At 47.1% G+C, this 21,458-nt stretch overlaps 2 protein-coding genes across 2 annotated transcripts; one reads left to right on the top strand and one right to left on the bottom strand.

The window, feature by feature from the left end:
* Positions 1–1,814: 1,814 nt before the first annotated feature.
* LOC146439161 (left-right determination factor 1-like) lies at positions 1,815–6,097 on the top strand. The gene is made up of 4 exons (XM_085054678.1): positions 1,815–2,110; positions 3,008–3,245; positions 4,313–4,552; positions 4,869–6,097. The coding sequence occupies exons 1-4, from the start codon at positions 1,846–1,848 to the stop codon at positions 5,206–5,208; spliced, it is 1,083 nt and encodes a 360-aa protein (XP_084910804.1). The 5' UTR covers positions 1,815–1,845; the 3' UTR covers positions 5,209–6,097.
* A 5,955-nt stretch (positions 6,098–12,052) lies between these two features.
* Positions 12,053–17,611, bottom strand: SDE2 (spliceosome associated SDE2). Its single transcript, XM_085054675.1, has 7 exons — positions 17,283–17,611; positions 16,379–16,496; positions 15,765–15,876; positions 15,069–15,238; positions 14,614–14,725; positions 13,756–14,140; positions 12,053–12,342 (listed from the first exon to the last, which is right to left on the bottom strand). Exons 1-7 carry the CDS (start codon positions 17,511–17,513, stop codon positions 12,124–12,126), a joined length of 1,347 nt encoding a protein of 448 aa, XP_084910801.1. The 5' UTR covers positions 17,514–17,611; the 3' UTR covers positions 12,053–12,123.
* Positions 17,612–21,458: the final 3,847 nt, after the last annotated feature.

Here is a 21,458-nt window from a genome sequence, read left to right as displayed (position 1 = left end):
ACAGTCCTGAGGGAACAGCCAGGTGTATGGAGCCTTCCTAAAGGGCTGAGGGGTCACAAAGATTTCAGGAAAAAACCTTCCCTCCTCTTATGCACAAGAGCAGGAGTATTTGACATGAGCTGAGGTTGAAGCAGTCAAGTGAAGTGGATATTTTTCACTGCTATTTGTGTCTTGGGAATGGATGTATTTTGAATTAATGTACAAATGGATGTCTAAAATTCATCTTCAGAGAAATATGCTACACAAAGTGCAGGATTAAAGAATGTACTGCCTTGGGCCATGCACAAGCTGTTACTTTGTAGTCTGTTCCATTTTCCTCTCAAAAGTCAATTCAGCTAAATAAGGTGCCCTTTTAACATCTAACAGCAGCTTTATCATGTTTAAGAAGACAAGTTTCTTAAAAGGTTGTAAACACAAAGTAAGCAGTAACAGAAGTGTTGAGTGGGGCTCTTTCAGACAGCTTTATTGCCTTCCCCTGAGTACAAAACAGGCTGCCTCGGCTGACACTTGCTTTAATGAGGGATGAGCCACAACGGGGTGATTTTGTACAAGTTCATTACATTGCATCCTCCAGCCAGACCGTCCTCGGGGCACACCATTCAGCCTGGACATTGGATGAAGCAGGACCAATTTAAAATCATTTACAGAGACATATAAAATCCAAAGGGCCTTTGATGCTGAAGACATTTGTGTGTAGGCTCAGGTATGTGGCTGATGGAGAGGATGAGGACCTGCCCCAAGTGCCATGCTCCTTCATGCTTTTATCAATCACATTTTATTTCTTCAATTCAATTCTCCTGGGCTTGGTGGCAAAAATAGATTTCCACATCTTAGGCCAGGGAAGAAAAGGGTGTAAGTTTCAAGTTTAAATGTTGATTACAAGGTTAACATCCAGCCTCCCCACTCCAGCCTTCAGGTCAGCTTCACTCTCCAGAGCCAGTGCTCTATTGTGGCTGTTAACAGCACTCCAAATACTGATATTCTTCATCCAGTTAGTGGAATAGTGCAGTGGTTTCTCATGTTCACTGCAAAGTGATCTGCCTTTACATAAAGCCTTCTTCTTTTAAGCATGAGTATTATGAAACCCACAGGAATCCATAAAGAGTGATGGGACATTTTTCTAAAATGTCATGCCCGTACATCTTCTACCTTCTGTGATTCAGAAGCAGCATAAAAGGCCATAAATCATTCAACTGCTGTGATTCACTGCCCTGATTCATACACTTGATACAAATATTCAGAGATCAAAAGTGGAACATAACCACCCCCCCACCCCAAAGATTTAAATGATTTTTCAATGCTTGCTGTAAAGATGGACTTCCAGCTAAAGCTAAAGCTTCTCCTGATTGATATTGGCTGTTTTAGGTAGCAAGTCCCCTGCAGTAAAGATTGATGCTGCCTTTAAGAATCATATAGGGTAGTACATAAAGCAATGTATTCTGCAGATGTGTTTCCTCCCTGGCAGAGGCTGAACAGGGGACTCTGTGATTGCTCAGGGGGCTTCTGGGCAAATATTTACAGGGAATTAAAAAAAAATGGAAACTTCTTCCCCACGAAGGAATCTGGGAGACCTCCCTAAACCTTCTTGTATTAACTTTGCAGTGGATGAAGGTGTTAAACTGGCATGTGTCTACCAACAGGGGAGTGATCCTTTTAAGTCCTTTGCTTCGTCCCCACTTGTGAAATTTGTTGTGCCAGTGGGACGAGGCTGGCTATAAAACCCCAGCACTGGGGACCTCCATCCAGCTCGGGCAGCCTGCCAGCACATTTCTGCCGAGAGCAGCCCCGGGGAGATCCCCCCCTTCATCTCTGCTGGCCAGGGAACTGCTTTGCTGACAGAGGAGGATGGACCTGAGGTGTGCCTGGATGCTCTGCATGCTCTGCCTCATCCTCACGGTCCGAGCGTTTACCCAGGAGGGGTTCAAGGAAGTGATGCTGAAGCAGCTGGGGCTCTCTGAGGTGCCCAAACTTCATAAGAGAGACTTGGTGGATCTGGTTATCCCAGACCACGTCAAGAACAAGTACATGTCCATGCTGAAGCGCCAGAGGGTGAAGCGCCGCGCTCTGCCGAGCCTGGCTGGCATCCTCAGGGGGATCCCTGGACACACAGGTAACGTTTGGATGCTGGGAGCATCCCAGGCACCCTGCTGCCGCCAGGGGAATCTGCCAGGGCTCTCCCGGCTGGCCGCAGGATAGGCAGAGGCAAAACCCCGGGGGGAGTGAGGATCGGGTTTGGCTCCAAAGCTCATATGAGCAGAAGAGGGGCATGCAACAGCATCTTAAAGATTAACAAGCACTCTTGGCACCTGGAGAGGAGGTGCCGCAGTGCTTCCAAAGGGCAGGATGCTGCTGGAGCCTGATAGAAACCTTGGTACCCTGGGAACAGTCTGGGCAGGTGGGGGAAAAGGTAAAAGTCAACAGAAAGTGCAGACTATGCAGGTTTTCAGTCAAATCTGCAGCAAGTCCTCTAATAGGAATCACACCTCTTGGAGGATGTTTCACTCTCTCATCTCTTTTTTGTTTTGTTCTTTTTTTTTTTTTTTTTTTTTACTGGAAAAATTATGAAGGAGGAAAATAGCCATAGAGATACAATGGTGGCTGTACAAGGGCACTTAGAGCTTATTTTACTTTCAAAGGACATACACAGCACCCTGGGCAGCAAATGAAAATACTTTTTCATTCCAAGTGGTGCAGTTTCCTGCTTTCATGCCCAGCTCTGGCACAGAGATGCACACCTTTTGAGGTCTGCTCAGTTTGGGGTCATATTATGTCAGGTTGCAGAGACTCAGAGATAAGAGAATAATTAGGGCATTTGCAAGACATTGATTCAAGTATGCATTAGAAAAGGTGTGTTTAGCAGCTGTCTCTGCTACAAGGGCTCGACTGGGAGCATGGAAGGAGTGTGTTGTGATGATAATTGTGTATGAAATGTGGGAGCTTTACTCACCAGGATGGCAGTGACAAGCAATGACAATCAGTTTTGTTCCCAACTGCACAGGCATGACAGGAGAAGTCCTCTACTCCGACACAACCACGCGCCAGAAGCTGATGTTTGACATGGAGGGCAGAATACCTAAAAACAGCGAAGTCACAATGGCTGAACTGAAACTCTTCAAAAAGCCTCTGGACAGAGCAAACCTGCCTGCCAAGCAGTCTCACAGGCCCGTCTCCAATGCCAGGGTCAGTGTGTACTGGGTGCAGCAGCAGCACGATGGCACCAACAGGACCTCCCTGATAGATTCCAGGTAAGAAAGGGGCTTCTGCTGGAGGCAGGACACTAGTTATAGAGTTTGGGTCCTCTGGGGTGCATTTGGGTATCATGGGGTTGTGCCTCAGGTCAGTCTGATGGGGTTACATCTGTACAACCAGGTTATATGGCCTCTAAACCAAGAATGAGCTTGTAAGAGCAGATATTATGCTGAAATGGCAATATATGATGATTCTTTGAAATAATCTATTTCTGCATCAAATGATACTGCTACATCTTCCCCTCTAAAATCCCCCACCTGGTTCAATTCTCTAAGCCAAGTGGGTCACTGGCTGCTAGTATTCTTTCCACTGGCCATTTCATTAGCTGGTTTAAATAGGTAAGTTATGCAAAAAGCATCTGATTCTATAATGGTGGGCTCTGTGGAAGTTTTGCAACCCCTGAAGTCAGAATAAGACCTGAAACCAATTCCCAGGGTGGGTAGAAACTTATGGCTCTAATGCAGCTTGGACAGGAGCAAATGGGAGCCTGGTGTTTACCAGGCTGCCATCACCAGTACTGAGGCCACACATGATCCTGCACCACCTAATTTTTGTATGAGCATGTAGAGAGGGTTTTTTCTGGCCCTTCAGTGTCTGTTTGTCGCTGTTGAGCAGCTAGCAGAGTAATGAATGCATCGGTTCTCAGTGGCAAGAAGGAATGACTTTTATTGTTTTGATTTCATCACATTTATAGAGTTCTCAAAAGTCACCCAGATTGGTCAGTCAGAAGCCTTCCCCCAGGCCTGATTGGCCAGGCCTGCACTGCCCAAGTTCTGGGACACTGTTCCAAAACATCCAAACTTTATCTTTATTTACAAAACACAAGAAAACCTCTCATGGGAAAAACTGTGCTAGCCACATCTGTTAGATCTCCATGATTCTTTTTGAGTTGGCAATTAACTGCTGTGGGTGCTTGCCCAGAGCAAAAATGATCATGTAGTCAAGGCATGTGACAATCTACATTGTCAGAATTGCAGAAGTAAATTATTCTGTGGCAATAACAGCACTGCAAGCCCGGGATTTATCTGATGGGCTTTTCTAATGCCAAGCCCTTGTCACACAGGCTGGTTCCTATACGTGAGTCGGGCTGGAAGAGCTTTGATGTGACCCAGGCTGTGCACTACTGGCTGCGGAACAAGAGGAGGGAGCCGATGTTCCTGGAGGTGTGGATTGAAGGGGAAAGGATGGGCAGCTATGCCTCAGAAATGGCCAAAGCCGTGCGCTTCACCTCGCAGGACCCCAAGGATAAAGCCCTAGGCAAGCCTGAACTGGTGCTTTACACCCTCAACTTGGATGACTATGGGTATGTATGAAGCCTAAATCTGTACTGTGTCTGGTGTAATTTTGTCCCTGAATTATTGAAACCCAGGGTGGGCAAACCCAGGGTGGGCAGCTCTTACCCTCACGAGTGATTACCTGCTGTGAGTGAAGGAGTTAGAAAGCTGCTGCTGAATCACACCTCTCCTCTTCCCATACTTGTTGTCTGAATATTCAAATGAATCCTGAGCACGGCCCAGGTCTCACGTCTCAGAGCCCACCCGTGCTATTAGCAGCAAGGATTATTCCTCCCACATCCCAGTTTCCAGTTAGAACATTCCTGTTTCTCCCTCGGTGTCCAGGAGCCCTGGGGACTGCAGGGAGGAGGCGCTGATGGGGAAATCCACCTGCTGCCGGCAGAAGCACTACATCAGCTTCCGCGAGCTGTCCTGGGCTCAGCACTGGATCCTGGAGCCGGCGGGATTCCAGGCGTTCCGCTGCTCCGGGAGCTGCCTGCAGCTCCCCCGCGCCCTGCGCCGCCTGGGCTCCGGGCAGCGCTCCTGCGCCGTGGCCGGCAGCTCCGCGCTGCCCGTCATCTACCTCGTCAAGAGGGGCAACCGCACCGAGATCGAGGCGGCCGAGTTCCCCAACATGATCGTGGAGAGCTGCAGCTGCGGCACGGATGGCATGGCGCTGGTGTGACCGGCGGGTGGCCGCGGCTGTCACCCATTCCCCGCAGCCCTGCCCTGCCGAGAGCCAGCCAGGCACCCAGAGCCTCTGATGGAGGTGCTGGGGGTTCCTGCCTGCCAGGGTCAGCTGGGGCTGCAGCTGGGGATCCCCCCGTGCCCTGCTACCCTGCAGAGAGGGGGCACTTGCAGACACTGTCCGTGCACATGGGCTCACAGGAGTGTGCATTTCACAAATACCTGTGTGAGGGCTACCTAAGGAGCCTGGTGCTTCTCGGGGCCCCCCTGATGCCTGCTAAATTTCCTTGAATTTATTTCCGTTCCCACCCTGGAGTAGTTTTGCAAACAGCTCCAGGCAAAAGAGTGACCATCACCAGGTGAAGAACTAATGCAGGGCCTCAGCTTTTCATTTTCAGGCTGCTGGGTTTGGTCCTTGTTAGCCCAAGTCGTGTTTATGGTGAACTGGAGGGAAGAAGCACTTACATGTATATTATCTACACACACATATGTACATACATGTACAGAGTGTATGAATATATGTGTGTATTGTCTACATGCTCGATATATACATATTCATTACATACATATATATGTACATAAAATATTGCCTAGAGCTCAAAGGAACATATATATATGTGCATATGTATTGAATGTACATATACATATCTACATGTACATAAAATATTATCTGAAACTCAAAGGATTATATTTTTGACCTCTGTACCATGGGCTTAACACCATTTTAGGTAGAATTTAGAGTCCTGGAATCAACAGGAATATTAGGACTTAGGTTTGCTTGCATGAGTAACAGTTTGTTTTTCTGATTGTGTATTACAGTTATTTCAATTTAGCGATTTTTTCCAGGTTTTGTGTGCTTTCAAACTCAATGAAACAATAAAATTCAAGTATTAAAGCAGCCATGGGTTTGCTTATATTTACTCTTAGATCTGAAAGTGGTGGGAAAAAGATCTATTGTATTTCTGAGAGTATCCAGTGCCTGACTCCTATAAATGTACACACAGTGACAGCTTTTCTCAGCTACCTGTGTGATCCCACCTGCTCCTGGTGAAGCTTCTCTGCTCCCTCAGGGACGGGGACTGGGCTGAACCAGCAAGCAGAGCAGAGCTTGCACTGCCAGTGCTTCATCCTGAGCTGCTGTGGAGTTGAAGTCAACACTTTCTTAAAGGGAAAACCTAGAATCTTACCTGCCAGCAGGAGGTGATGCTCTCCTTGTGAGCTGCAGTGGTGACAGAACCTGCAGGGGTCAGCTGGAGCAGTAGTGCAGAGAGGGATGAGGTGCCTCCTGCCCACTTTGTCCCCAGGTAAAGCATTTTAACCCTGACCCTTCCTATTGAACATCTGACCAACACATCCCCTCGAGAAATGCTATGATAAGGTGGTTTGCTCCCTTTCTGAACTGCTCTGAACGGCTGGCCAGGATGTCATCCATGTTAACGATTTCCACCTTCATGTCAGACTCCTCTCCTCAGTTCACAACCCACTGAGACAGCAGTGGCTCTGGGGATGCAGTGGCTATGTGTCATCCTTCAGGAAGATGTGATTGTTCCTGGTGCCCTGCAGGACCCCAGCTCTGAGATCACCCAGGCATCTCTAGGTAGGCTCTCCGTTGTGTAAACATCTGTGGCTAAAAGAGCTTTCAGGGGAGAAAAAAGAGGCAAAAGCACAGAGTCACCATTCACCAGTGCTGGTCTACAGCACCATGGGTCACTGGAAGCAGAATTGGATGGACAGGAATGACCTCTGATCATTCCCTTCTCATGACTATGTAGCATCTATCCTAACGGCATTGGCATCCAGCCCCAGGCCTTCTCCACCCATCTGGGGCAGAGCATAGCCTGAAGGCCAGGAGCTCAGCTATCACCAGGAAGAACAGAGCCGATGATTCTGCCACACACTGCCCCTGGGGAAGAAAATGTTTGAGCTGGTTGCTGCCTGAGCATGAAGAGCATTCACCCTGGTGTCACTTCAGCCTCTGGCACTTGAGCTTCTGGCATCGTTCATCCTCCATCCCAGGAGAAATCCATGCAGCGCAATTTGGGCCAGGCTGCTGTGGGAAGTGGGGAGCAGAGCACCACAGGAGCAGCGGGGTGGATGGACAAGGCTCCTCCCCTCCACCAGGATCCTGTGCTGTGTTCTGCACCCCTTACTCTGCATCTGGCTGTCCTTGCCCTGGTGTCCTGTGACACGAGGTACACAGCAGCGAGCGGTGGGTCTGTGTGCATGTGTGTGTGTGTGACATCTGGAGGGTGGGGAGGCAGAGGTGGTGGCTAAGGAAACCTGGTGTTACTGTGGAGAGAACTGTGGGTATTGCAGGTCAGGGATAGGGTGCAAATCTGTGAGCTGTAAGGCCCTGCTGCCGGCATGGGTACTTGGATTTATTGCTAGGGGAGCTGCACAGGTGTCACAGCATCTCTGCTGGGGCTAGTTTTGAGCTCACGTTTGGATTGAAGCTCCCCACTTTTGGGGAGACAGGACACTGCTCCTGTAAACTCTACCTGGCTTTGCAGTGAAAATGTTGCAGACTTGAAGGCTGGGCTGATGTGGGGAAGGCTCCAGAGATTTCTACTTCAAACTCCTGGGCACAAGGCTGTGGATGAAATACTGCCACACCTGGGGCTTTTTCAGACATCAGCCCATGCTACAGGAAATTATGTCCCAGCCTATTGTCTTCAATCCAGGCTGCATTTGCTGTGACACCTTCTGTGTGCTACTAGTATGGGTACAACTTGTAATGCACACAAAGGCTGCCAAGCTGTCATGTTCTCCTTTCCGTCTGAGCAGCACCACAGTCTCTGAGGAAAGGCAGAACATCTCACACACCTGGCAGCAGTGTGGTTCAGCATTGTCATTGATGCTGTGCTGTAAGAAAACAAAAAGGAAGAGCAGTGTAGGGGTGTGATGAACCACATAGAGCCAGAAATTACATAAAAAACCGGAAAGGTGTTTTAAGGCAAAAGCAGCGTTAAACCACCGGGCATCCTCCTGCACTGCTGAAAGCACAGAGCACCCACGTGCTGCTCAAGGAGAAGGAAGGGTGTGCTCTTCATGTGGAGCACTGTAACAGGCCTGTTAGTCCCACACTCCAGGCTGGGTTCTTGTGTGAGTTCGCGTGGCAGTGCCTGAGCTAAAGCTTATCACAAGCGTGAGCTTATCAGAAGTGTGAGCTCTGGCTGGCCCTGGTGGCACTGCTCACAGGGTGACCTTTAAGGGCCTGCAGTAGTTAATGGAGCTGGACATGGGGCCTGGAGCTGGTCCTATCGGCCTCAGGAAAGCTTTCCTTTAGAGAGGCTCAGCCATGTAGCAGCACTTTCCATTATCTCTACGCATTATCTCCATTCTAGGACAGAGAACAGAAGTTTCAAGCCACATTAAATGCCGCTGCTAGCTGGGCTACGTTGCCCTGTCTCATCTTTCCATGGTTTCATTTAAAGCAAGGCTGTTTTCCCATTTTCTTTCAAAATCTGTGAGAAGTCGCAGCTTTTCCCAGTGGGTGAGACCTTATTTCCTCTCCCTCTCTTGTTTTTTCCCTTTTGCATTTCACAGACTCCTACCAAGGGTGTCTGACACTTTGCCTTTCAGGCCAGCCTTCTAGTGGCCTGTGTAAGTGGAAAGTCAGGGGCCCAATCCACATCCCAGCAAAGGTGATAATCAGGGAGCTCCTCTGGCTTTGGCTGGCAACAGCTGGAGTCTGGGAAAGGGGAACCCAGGGCAAACTGAGAAGGGGAGGGGTCAGGAATTTCAGGGGATACGACAGAGATCCTGCAGGACTTTGATATTTTTAGAGGACTTGAGCTCCTCTGGTGCACTGCTGGAGCAGGTGTAGGAGAACAACATCAGCATATTACAGCATAAAACAGAATAAAAAGCTCATCATGACTGCTGCCTCTGGCCTGTGCTCTGGAGGTGCTTGGGCACTCCAGAGCTGCTGGGGCACTTGGGTTTGGGGTTCTGTGGTCAGACCAGCAGGAGCAGAATGGCAGGAGACAGAAAGTTATCTGGAAATACTGGGCACTGGTAAGTCATGTCAACAATTCACAGCTCTCAGCATCCTTTTTTGGTAATTGATAAATCAGGGGTGGGGTTTTTGTTTGTTTATTTGGTTTTTCAAAGCCATTTATTAATTTTGTTTTAAAGATCCTCCTAATCTTTATTGGGGTGAGAGGTGGGGGAAGAGGGTTCTGTTTATCCTAATTTTTCCTTCTAATTTTCTCTGTTATGACAAATATGCTTCTTTGAAAGCCTGCGGTGCCAGAATCCCCTTTGAAAATCTGGTTTCTGTTTGCTGAAAATTATTGCAATCGCTTCATAATCATTACCTCCCAGGTAACTGCCAATTTTCAACCCAGGGGTCAACAGCTCTGTCATCCTTGGGAGGTCTCAGGTAGTTCCTGTACGCTGGGTGCAGCATCACACTGGCCATAAGGGGCCATCGATAACCACCAGACATCACAAAATTGTTTAGGTTGGAAAAGATCTCCAGGATCATTGAGTCCAACCGTTAGCCCAGCAGTGCCAAGCCCACCACTAAACCATGGCCCACATCTACCCAGCTTTTAATTCAGTTTTGATTCAATCACCTCCCTAGGCAGCCTGTTCATGTTTTCACTGAGATGTGTAACAGTCCCAGCAGATGTTTCACAAGCTGTCTGGCTCCCTAGAAACACTCCTCTCCTTTTTCCATACAGCCCTAGCAGGTCTTTCAAGAACTCCCTGCTCTTTTCTGCCCTGCAAGTTTCGTGTAAATTCCTGATTCCTTGTGCCTGGTTAGAGGCACCCAGCGAAGGCAGCAGGGAGAAGCAGGACAGGCAGCTCACGCATCCAGGCCACTGGGACACTTTCCAAGCATGCACAGCTGCTGCCTCCAAATCCAAACCAACTATCCTGGATTAGCCCAGACTCTAGCAGTGCTGGAAAGCAGTGGTGCCTGCCCAGCCCCTCCTCTACAGCTGGGTGAGGTCAGAGTTGTCACCTCCCTCCCTTTAGGTGTCATTAGGCATATTAATCCGCAAAGCCACTCTAATTGCTCAGCTGTGACCAAAGCCAAGCCAGCTGAGGTGGCTGTGCTACCAGGGGTGCAGGCATTACCATTTCCAGTTAAATGTCTAGGAGGAAGCTTTAGGATTTTAAAAGTAGCACCTTCCTGAGAATAGGCAGTGCTACAAACCAACCTTTCAAATGCCAATATTCTCCAGAAAGCAAAATCTTGGATGAGTTGCGGGCAGATCAGAAGGATTAACTGTGACTGTTTCAGGAACAAACAGAACGATGTAAAGGTGTCCCTGCTCCACAGCAGCACCGTGTGCCTGCAGCCCATGGAACTCGGGTCAGGTGCTGAGGGCAGAGGGTTTGTCAGCTGCTGGAACCGGACACGTCCTCCACGTTAGTGCAGTGCCACCTACAGCAGCGAGAGCAGAAGCTGCAGCTCTCAGCAAACCAATGGAAGCAATTCCTGCACACTCCAGCAAAAGTGGTGTTTACAGGAGTGGCTTTTGAGTTACTTGATTACTAGCACCGGGTGGTGAGGACAGTGGAAAGCAGCTTTTTGGCTGAAGGCCAGCAGCTGTTGTGTCTGCTGCTGGTGGTATTTCTAAACCTCCAGCAGTTCTTTCCCTCCATGACCTGCCCTGCTCCCTGCTGGTTTGTGTATTAGATGTACTTATTTTTCTTTCCAGGGAAGAGATGGATCTGTATGAAGTGAGGAAAAGCCCTCCCTCAAGCTTGTGCCAGTGTTTTCACTAATTACATTTTTTCAGTCAGTAACACTGAAATGCCAGTGAAACACAAGGCAGTACTTAGGTGTTTGAAATAAATGCATTTAAAATGACACTTCAGAAGTGTGACTTCTCTAAGCCGCACCACTTGCTTTTTAGGGAAGTGATTCCGTGGGAGAATGAACCTTTTCTCTGGGAAGATATTCACAGTTTTGGTGCATTTACAACCAGAAACATCTTTGAAATCCAAAGCTACATAAATCCTTAGGAAAAGACAGAGAGAGATAATGCAAACTGCATTATCCTCTGGCTCTGGACTAGAAAGATCACTTCTGCTCTGAGGCCACTCTGTCCTACAGAAATAGCCCATGTAACATTGGAACTGTTTCAGCTTATATTTTTTTTTAACTGTTGACCTTTCATTCTTGTCCAAATTCTTAAGAAAGCTTCAAGCACTTCACCTACTTCTTTCTCTTCTGTTGAAGGATCAGTCCAAGTCCTGCTGTTATCCAGCTGTTTTCACCCTAGGAGCATGTGAATTGCCAGTGAGCACCTCTATGGCTCTCCAGACACAATAATGCTCTAGGCTAATCTTTAATGTAGGTATATCCCAGAGCAAGTGCTTGAAGAATTGTTGCCAAAACACATCATTAACATGGTCAATTCACTTTTCTCCCACACTACCCATCCTAGAGGTTGAGTGTGCTCAAGGAGCTGAAGGCTCTCTTGTCCCACACACAGTCCCTGCCTTTTAGAGAGCTGGCTGTAAGCACACCAAAGGTTTGCCACCCAGGCAGGGACTGCCAGCATCTAACGTTCCCAGCCAATGGATTTACAGCAGCAAAACTTCATCATACTAAGGTGACCTCCCAAGCACCCTCCATCCAAGTTTCCTAATGAAACTTTCAGTAAACACACCCATTTCCTTTCCACACAGAGTCCACTTGTCCTGTCACAATCCCCATGAGAAGTGATCTGTAGAGCCTCAGTGTTTTTCTCCTCCCTACAGAACACTGTCAGATTCCCAAGCACTGTATCTATGATGACCACCTATGTCCATCCTTTCCATAACTCCTAGGGATGCCAATGAATCTCATGGATGTGAAATTAGAAGGTGGGGACACTCAGTTGAAAGGATACCAAGAGTTTTTATTTAATGACATCAAATACACATGCAAAAAAGGTAAATATTCTCAAATCTAACCAGCAGCTTTCCCTTTAGGGGGCTTTGCAAATAAGGATGGCTTGATCTGGTCTCTAGACAGACCTCTCACTGAAAAAAGCCTTGCTGCTCTTTCCTTCAAAGTGCCTCCACATTTCAGTCCCAAAGCCATCAATCCCATCTTCAGCTTCTCTAAACCCAGGGCTTCCAGTTCAGCAGCAGAGTTGAATGCCAGTAGGTCTATTGGTTCCACCTCCTGCAAAGAGAAAAACATCAAAAAAAACCAAGAGTTCACATGGTGTGATTCTTGCAGCTGTCCTGTGCAGGGTCAGGAGTTGGACTTTGAACCCTTTGGGTCCCTCACACCTCAGGAGATTCTATGATTATCCCCAGAAATATCCAGTACTCCCAAGAAAACTGAATTAAAAACAACATTTCACCATCTTGCCCAGAAGTTCAGTAGCTTAACCTTGGCTTCCAGAGACACAGAAAAGCTGACAGCCTCTTTTTAGCCTGATGAAGAATATAACCAATTTACCTCCAGCAGGAGCAGGAAGGAGAATGAAAAGTTATTTCTAATGCAGTTACACTGTAATTAAAGAAATATATAAAAAAGCATCTCTTTTTAGTGAGATTAACCCAAAAAAATCAAGTTGTGAAGTTCACATCTCACATCCTGCTGCAAGAAGAAAATACATACTAAAATTTCATCTTGAAAGGAAATTGGTATAAACTGCAAATTGATTGAGGGTAAAATGGACCTCTACAGGTTGTCTAGTCCAAGCCCAGGGCCTTGTCCACAAAAGAGCATGGAATAGACAGGATAATTCAAATGCTGGAATTTACTAACACACTAAAAAGGACACCGAAATCTAAGCCCATTTTGCTCAGTATTTAAATGCATGGATTCATCTTATAGTCTGCACCAAAGAGACTTCAGAGCAAGTAATAGCAACAGTGGGAATGAGAGAACTCCATTATGGACTCAACAAAAACAATTCTTGCCAGCAGAATTAGAACCTTTGTCCTGCTAAGAATACAAAAAAACAACTGGTTGCCTCATTATTCTCACCCTACTTCTAAAAAATATATTCATCAAAGACTACTATAAAAATATTTCCACCTGCAATAACAATCTGCCACAGCATTGGTGGAGTTTCCTGTTCTAGAAATAGAAGGTCTTGCAAATACTGAGCAAAAGGTAAACAGTGAAGAATGGTAAACACCCTGTTTAAAATTTGCCAGCTCTAATAGTACAGTAGATGGCAAGGTTCTAATTGATCAGAGTACATCCTTGGTCTTTTTCCACTGAGCTGTAATAAACTTTCACACATTAGAGTTCAGCCATTGCCAGTGGCAGCTGATGGCAGACTTTCCACCCAAGCCAAAATAAGGCAGAAAATCCCAATAACTCCCTAGCCTGAAAAAAACCCCACACTTTGTTTTATTGCTAGAGTAAATCCAGATTCATTACCCTTACAAATCTTTAACAGTAATATCATGCAAGGACCAATAAAGCACTAGTTTTGGCACCCATTACTGCCAAGTATCAGTTGGGCTTCCATAAATCTAGTGGGAAAAGCAACATTGCTGGAGCTGGAGCTTGCTTGCTTCTTCAGCTCTAAAAGCAGCTGAAGACACAACACATTTTGTACTGCTTCATACTTACTGTGCTCTGTGACTGGTTTGTTTCCTGTGCCTTAGCAGGAACATTTTCTTGCTCTTCTTTCTGAGCTTGAGTCACTCCATTCTTTTCTTGGGCTTCTTCCTTTGGGGGCTCTGTCGTTTTACTGTTTTCTTCAGCTGGAATTTCAGCCTGCCCACCTGTGCACACCTCTCCTTGCTGATCTCTTCCAGGACCTTCTAGCTGCTCCAGGGGTTTCTCACTTACACTGGTAGATGGACTGTCCTCTGCTGAAGCCACAGAGCTGCTTGAACACTCATCTGAATTTCCAACACTTTCATTAGATCTGCTGCCTGATGGACAACTTCTGTCGGATGCACAAGGGGAGTCATCCTCACAGCCCGAGCCTGTGGCCTCATCCAATCCTGGCCTGGTAGGGAGAAGATGTTACAAATTAACAGGCCATCTATTTCAACTTTTTCTTTCAAATAATTTTTTTTAATTGCCACATTTCTCCTTCCAAAAACCACTTCAGAGAGATATAAGGACCTACTCTAACAGATATTTAGGTAGTTTAGTTAATGGAAGAGCTGTCGATATTGAACAGGACCCATAAACCCCCAAAACAGGTATTACAGCATTCCCAATACAGAAATGAGTGGAATCTTTGACTTCTCTTTCACATTACATTAGCTGAAAGATGATTATTTTTGCAAATAATCTGCGACAGAATTATAGGAATGCAGAAATGTTTACTTTCAGTTCTTTGATTTTATCAGTTCAATTTTCTTATTTCTATTTCAGTCTACATCTCTGACTAGACTCTGCTTACTCATATGTATCTAACCTTTCATCTTGTTCAAGGCCTAAGACTTGAGTATAAAAACAAGGTAAAACTCCTACCAAGGACATTTTCTTTTTTCAGATTTTGTTTCCTTCTTTCCAGGCTCACCAGGACGCTTCCGACTCTTGCCACTTTCTGATGCCACCGCTTTGCTGGCAATAACCTGCAAGCCTTCAAAATAAATTTGAAAGTGAACTTCATCAGCACATGATTCAGATATGTTGTAAATTCTACTTATCTTTCGCTTCAGATGCAATTTAAAACTCTAATGGAAAAAATCACTATTGGTGATACAGACTCAAAGCCTGGACATAAACTAAGCAACAGCAAACGCTTTCCTACGTGGATTTACTAAGGCACAGAGTCAAACAAATTTCACTGAAACTTAAAATTCCATTCAATTAAAACAGTCACCACCAGCAATTTTTTTTAAAGTTTTCCTACTGGTGTGAGGCCAGAGAGGCTTCTAACGTGCTGTGTTGTGAGGGCAGGGAGTGCGGGCAGGCTGCAGTACCGATGCGGATGGACTCCTCCTGCCGCTCGGCCATCTCGCGGTACTGCCGCTCGTACTCGGGGTCGGTGAACGTGTGCCGCGGCTCCGCCAGCTTCCGCTGCAGCCTCTCCAGCCGCCTCTGCTCCTTCTCCGCTTCCCGCTCCGCCTGCTTCTTCACCCACTCGGCCATCCTGCACACGACACAACCACCAAAATCAGGGCTTCCAGCAGCAGTTTGTTGCTCTGCAATTGCAGAATGCTTCTGCCAGCTGCTAGGATGGGAAGCAATGGGAAAAGACAAAAGCACCCAGGGGAACTATGAAGCAACAGACAGAGATTCTGCTACAGAGAAGAGAGTTTAGAGTTTATTATGAAAGCCAGAAACAGCACGTAGTTAAGTTCACAAATCCCCAAGATTATGGTCTTGTAACTTCAGAGAGAACTGTGAATTCCAGATGATGAATCCAAGAGGTGCCAATCAGTCTCTCAGATACACGCTGCAGTAAAATCACATCTACTTTGCAATAACAGAATTACAGTCAGGAGAGTCCTGTTGGCCTCCAGTCCATCTTCACTTAAGATTTCACTTTTGCTCTTTTTAGTACTCAAAACACCATTTCATTGCTACAACGGACTGTCACTTGACCTCTTTTGTTAACAGTCAACTCCAGGATCAGTTTTTATTTTATAATTTCAGCTTCTGAGAAATTGCCTTACGCTTTTTCATGATTGACGTCCCGCAGTCTCCTTCCACTGAGATCTCGACAAGCCTCTCTGTTTGTTGTCTTCTCAATCTGAGCCCCAAGGGCTCGCAGCATCGACCCAAACCCTTTCAGAGAAAAAAAGTAATCAAAAACCAGCTAAACAGAAGCTAAAATACTTCATCAAGGAGCCCAGCTTAGATTAAATTATTTCGTTCTTTGGCTGCTGAGATATTGGCATTTATATATTCTAAAGTCAATTAGATCACATAACAAGCTCAAAGCACAGACTATTTGTACCTGAAATATTTGTCCTAAGTGACCATGAATGACACTTAGGAGCCTAAGATGACAGGTCCTTTTCAACACAATTTCAACTCTGAAGTCTCTTCAGTACATGTTACAGATTTCTACTAATACAGCAAAGCTGAAAAGGGATGTGAAGAAGAGCTGAACTGCACCTTCCCTGGTCAATTCTCAGCTTTGCACCTACACTTTGGTTTCAGCTCAGAAACTTGGTATCAGCCATACAACAAGAGGTCTGCCACGATCTGAGGACTCCTGCTATGGCATAGCAGAAGCTTTTCAACCTAAGAATCTAACCATTAACAAGCACTTTAAACAACAAACCTCCTTTTCCACCACAAAGTCTTGGCTCCAGGCTATAAACGACTCCACTTTGCAACTCATCTTCATCGTTGGCCAGTCGCCCATTACACTTCACATACAAGCTTTCTTCAGGGATGTTCTAAAACAGCAGCAAAACTGAGTCAGCTCATAGCGAAAACTAAACGTTTTGACAACGAAAATCATTAAGAAGTCTTGTTTCCTTCGTCCCAGAGGAGAGGCAAAAAAATCAGACAATCTGAAAAGCATGAACATTCTCTGTGGTGCTTGTTTTAACTCCTGGTTACCAAAGTATTGAACATAGTCTAATTCGGCTTGTAAACGTGAACAGGGAAAAGCTGTACTATGGGGAAAATTCAGAAACAACCTGTGATGAACTGACCATATCCCTCATTCCCTGTCCTCCTGTGCCGCTGGCGGGAAGGAGACAGAGCCCGGGAAAGAGGGAGGGGAGGAGGGAAGGTGTTTTTCGGATTTACCTCTCATAATCCTACTCTGATTTTGACTGGTAATAAACTAGGCTCATTTCCCCAAGTCGAATCTGTTTGTGATGGCGACTGGTGAGTGTTTTTTCCCCGCCCTTGTCTCGACCTATGACCCCTTCTGGTACATTTTCTTTCCAGCCAGGATCAACCACCACAATGTGTGGTGGGTATGTGCATACATATATAACATAGGTAAGAGGCTATAGGTCCCTTAGAGCAAATCCTCCTGGCTCAGCTAAGCGGCAGCAAGGCAAAGCAAGGCGGTATCGCAGCCGCCCGTCGGTCAGCCAGGCGCCGGCGAGGCCTCACGGCGGGCACGGGCCGCACGGGCTGCGCAGAGCCGCCGGTACCGGAAGCGCAGCGCCTCCCGAGGCCGGAGGGCCCCACAGCCGCCTCCGGTGCCCCATCGCCCCGGCACTCACCAGCTCCCGGGCGCGGTGGCGGCGGAGGCAGAGCACGGAGCCGTCCCCGGGGGGCAGCAGTAGCGGCAGCGTCCGCAGCCCCAGCGGGTCCCGAACCCACAGCGGGCCCTGCTCCAGCGACGCCATCGCTCCGGGCCGGGCCGTGACGTGAGGCGGAAGGGAGCGGCGCTGGCAGGCCGCGCCCCCTGCCCTCAGCCCCGCCCGGCGCCTCGCGACCTGCTTGTAGCTCATTTTATGGTTTTATATATAATATATATGGTTAAAGGCGAATCCAGGGAGCTCTGTCACTCCAGTTCGCGGAATTCGTGCAGTTCGCCGGCTTGTGAAGCTTTTCCACGGCCCGCCGCGGACGGAGCAGCGGGAAAGGCGCGCCGGGGCTCCCGCTGGCGGCGGCAGCGGGAACGGGACTGGGGACGGCGACGGGAACGAGCGGGAACGGGAGCGCTCGTGCCGCCTCAGGGAGAAGAAGGAGCCGCGGTGGCACCGGGAGCCACCGTCAGTGCAGGAAATGCAGCGGAGATGGGCAGCCCTGCGTTGTCCAGTCAAGCACGGTGCGAATTTCACGCAAGGATTTGCAGGATGATGGAAACCATCTCTGTGGATTCCTCACCTCGTTTGCTGCCTCATGCGGTTTTGCACAGGGGTGGGAACAGGTCCAGAGCTGTGGGTTTGGGGGCGATGCGCCTGGGTCGGGGCAATCCCAGACATGAGGACAGACTGGGAGATGAATTCATTGGGAGCTGCCCTGTGGAGAAGGACTTGGGGGTTCTTGTGGATGGAAAGCTGGACATGAGCCACCACCCAAATACATCCCAGGCTGCATCGGAAGAAGGACAGCTGGCAAGTCAGGGGAGACGTTTTGCCCCCTTTCCCCTCAGGACACCTCACCTGTATGGCTGTGTTTCATTCTCAGCACAGGAAAGGCAGCCTGTGGGAGTGGAGCCAGAGGAGGGCCAGGAAGATGCTCAGTACAGCTGGAGCACCTCAGCTAAGAAGGCAGGCTGGCAGAGCTGGGGCTGTTCAGCCTGGACAAGAGCAGGCTCTGGGGAAGCCTCATTGTGGCCTTCCAGTACTTAAAAGGGGCTTGTAAAAAAGAGGCAGAGGCAGATAGTGATAGGACAAGGGGGAATGGTTTTAAACTAACAGAGCAGAGATTTAGATTAGATGTTAGAAAGGAGTTCTTTCCACAAAGGGTGGTGAAGCATTGGCACAGCTTGCCCAGGGAAGCTGATGGTGCCCCATCCCTGGAAGTGTTCAAGGCCAGGCTGGATGGGACTTTAAGTTACCTGGTCTAGTGGATGGCATCCCTGCCCAACAGGGGGTTGGAACTGGATGATCTTTAAGGTCCCTTCCAACTAAAGGCTTTCTATGATTCTATGATTCAATTACATAGTCACATAAAATGTGTTTGAATCAGAGTGAAAATTGATCTGAAGCAGGAGTCCACAATCAGCTGTTCCTGACATGTGGTAACTACCTGTAAGCAGGAGACTGAAGAATTGGTTAGGGAAAAAATTCCACCTCTACCTCTTCAGGAAACCGTGTTTACGGAGGTATGATGGTGATCCAGGCAGTGTAACCATTGCCCCAACCCTAGGTGGGGGCTTCCCTGCCAGGGTGGCACCTGGCACCCTGAAAATCCCTGTCAGCAAGTGAGATAGGCTCCTGTGCTGGAGCCTGCAGCTAAATCCAGCTCTTAAACATGGTGCTGTTTTAGAGAGATGGCTGTTGTGTCTGAGCTGCTTGGCTGTTCCAGAAAGTTTGGTGATGTGGCTGTGCCACCCTTTTATCCTGCTGAAGAGCCGTGCTGCCTGGCTAGGCCTGTGCCAGCATGGATAAGTGGCTCTCATGCCTGGCTGTCTTAAGCTGGTGTGATAAAGAAGGAGGAAGCTGGGAAACAAAGAGACAGAGAGATGACTTGGAGACTTCAAAATGTAAACAAATGAGTAATAACTTAATTAAGGTGATCTCCCGATGGGTTTGTCTTGGCCAACTCACAAATCAAACATCACCCACCATTTCTTACACTATAATTTTAGCTAAAATATTTTTATAAAGGATTCTGACCCAGTCCAGACAACCCTTACTGTCTTTATTTGCAAGTTGATTTTTCTGAACTATGTGTCATATTGACACAGTGGAGCCATTCAAACCCCATGTGTCTGTAGCCTGCAAAAGCTGTGGTTATTTTTTGCAGGATCAGGCCCAAATTCAGTTAACATTGTATTTTAAGTCACATGGTACTGTTTGTTTCACTTATAATCACATGCCATATCTGTGGCATGCCACCTCATGTTAAATTCCACTAGATTTGGGGTATTTTTATTCATTTGCAATATCTGATTGAAATGTAATTGGCGAGCGTGAGGTATGCATGTATATATATGCAGATGAATAAGTATTTTCTTAGATCTGAGGGATTTCACTTGCATTCTGAGGGCATGATTCATTTCCTCCCCTGAAACTCCTGTTCTTGGCATGGAGGGTGTGGAGCTTGCCAGTACAGGCCAAATAGGTGGAGTTGTCCAGGAAAGAGCTGGGCCACAGAACTGCCCAGTGGATGTTCTGAATCAGTGTAATTCACAGGTTGTTTGGTCCATGTCTGTTCTGAATGTCAGTCTACTCTTTTATCTCTGGTGTTTTATATCATCGTAGTGAAAAGTGGACCTAAAAAGAGGCCCCACTGCACCCTGAGAGATGTCCATCCATGACAGCTGCCTGTCATTCCTAACTCTGACACCCAGATTCTGCCTGCAGATTAGGGCTGTGATACCCTGACAGCAAGAGAGCTGACAGCAGTGGAGTCATCCTGCCATAAATCAGGCCCTTTGCAGATTGTACATCACCACCTTACAGGTGGTTTTGGGCTACTAATGCTCTCTCCAGTGCCAGGGTCTGTGTTTGGGTGGTTGTTTCTATGAGGCTTGCCCAGATCCTTGCACACAGTCAGACTACAAGCAAGCAGCATTTAACAGGCAGAGTATTTTTCTCTCAGCTCAGCCCTACAGCAGTGCTGGGTGTGCAGACCTTGCTCTCAGGATTTATGCAATGCCGTTTAGCTGATGCCACGTTCATGTCAGTGGGCGAGTGTTCCTGTGTCTCTTGTTCTTGATTACACTTCTATTCCTAGAACTCGTCAAAAGTCTATTGCATTGCTCCTCACAGAAAAGTCTAAATAAGTCAAAAGGGCTGTTATTATAATTTCCCATTTGAAATGTATTTTATGAGGAATATTATTCTCTTGGTAAAACAATGAACTCTCTCTGATTCTGCAGTGGTGCTTTAGACTTAGTTAATAAATCATGCTTGCCACTTTTCATTTAGAAAGGATTTCACAGACATAATTAATTAAACCTGACAGTATCCTTGTGGGATAAGTAAGTACTCTGACTATTTCAATGGTGACACTCAGGCAAACTGGTTATACAACCTTCTCTAGTCAGTCAAAGGATCAAGTCTAGAATTTAAAACTTCCTGCTATCTTGACATAATTTAAGAGATCAGAACCTCACATGCTTTTTGTATTTCATCCTGATATCCATGTGAGTGATGCCTGAGATAATGGGTGGGGTTCTGTGGCCTGCAGGACGCAGTGTGGGAGACCAGGCTGTGATCTGCATAAAATCTATTACTTGATTTAACATGGAACACAGTTTTTTCAGTCTCTCTATCTGGAACCATCAGACGTGTAACTGTCAAAACACTGCTGTTCATTCACTTGTTCATTCATTCACCCTCATTGTTTCCTCCAGCATGTTCCATTTTAGTGGTAGTATCAGTGCTTTCCAGTGGTTTTTAACAGTCTGTCAAGACCAGGATCACATTATGCAGGACTGTAATGAGGAGATGGTAAGGTGCTCACTGGCCCTTGTCTTCCAATCTGCACGTGAAAGATGTCTGTGGTACTGAAGAACACAAAACCAGTTGTTCACTAGGTGCCCAGATTAGCAAAGGCGGGATCAAAAGTTGCTCTGATTAGAATTCGCTCCTTCTCTCTTCTAAAAATGCTCCTAGATATAGGCAAGAGAAAGGATGAAAGACTTTACTAAATGTATGAAACAGATGTGTGTCCTTCTTAGAATATTCTAAGTGTGTAGAATATTAACAAAGGTGAATTTTGTCCACCGAGGTCACTTCCAAAATTTGAACACATGTCCTTTAAGGGGTGGGGAGAGG

This window comes from Lichenostomus cassidix, chromosome 3 (assembly GCF_008360975.1).
Source record: "Lichenostomus cassidix isolate B80296 chromosome 3, HeHo_3.0, whole genome shotgun sequence".
NCBI lineage: Eukaryota > Metazoa > Chordata > Aves > Passeriformes > Meliphagidae > Lichenostomus > Lichenostomus cassidix.
Note: the sequence above shows the minus strand (reverse complement) of the source record. Positions and strands in the feature narration are given on the sequence as shown.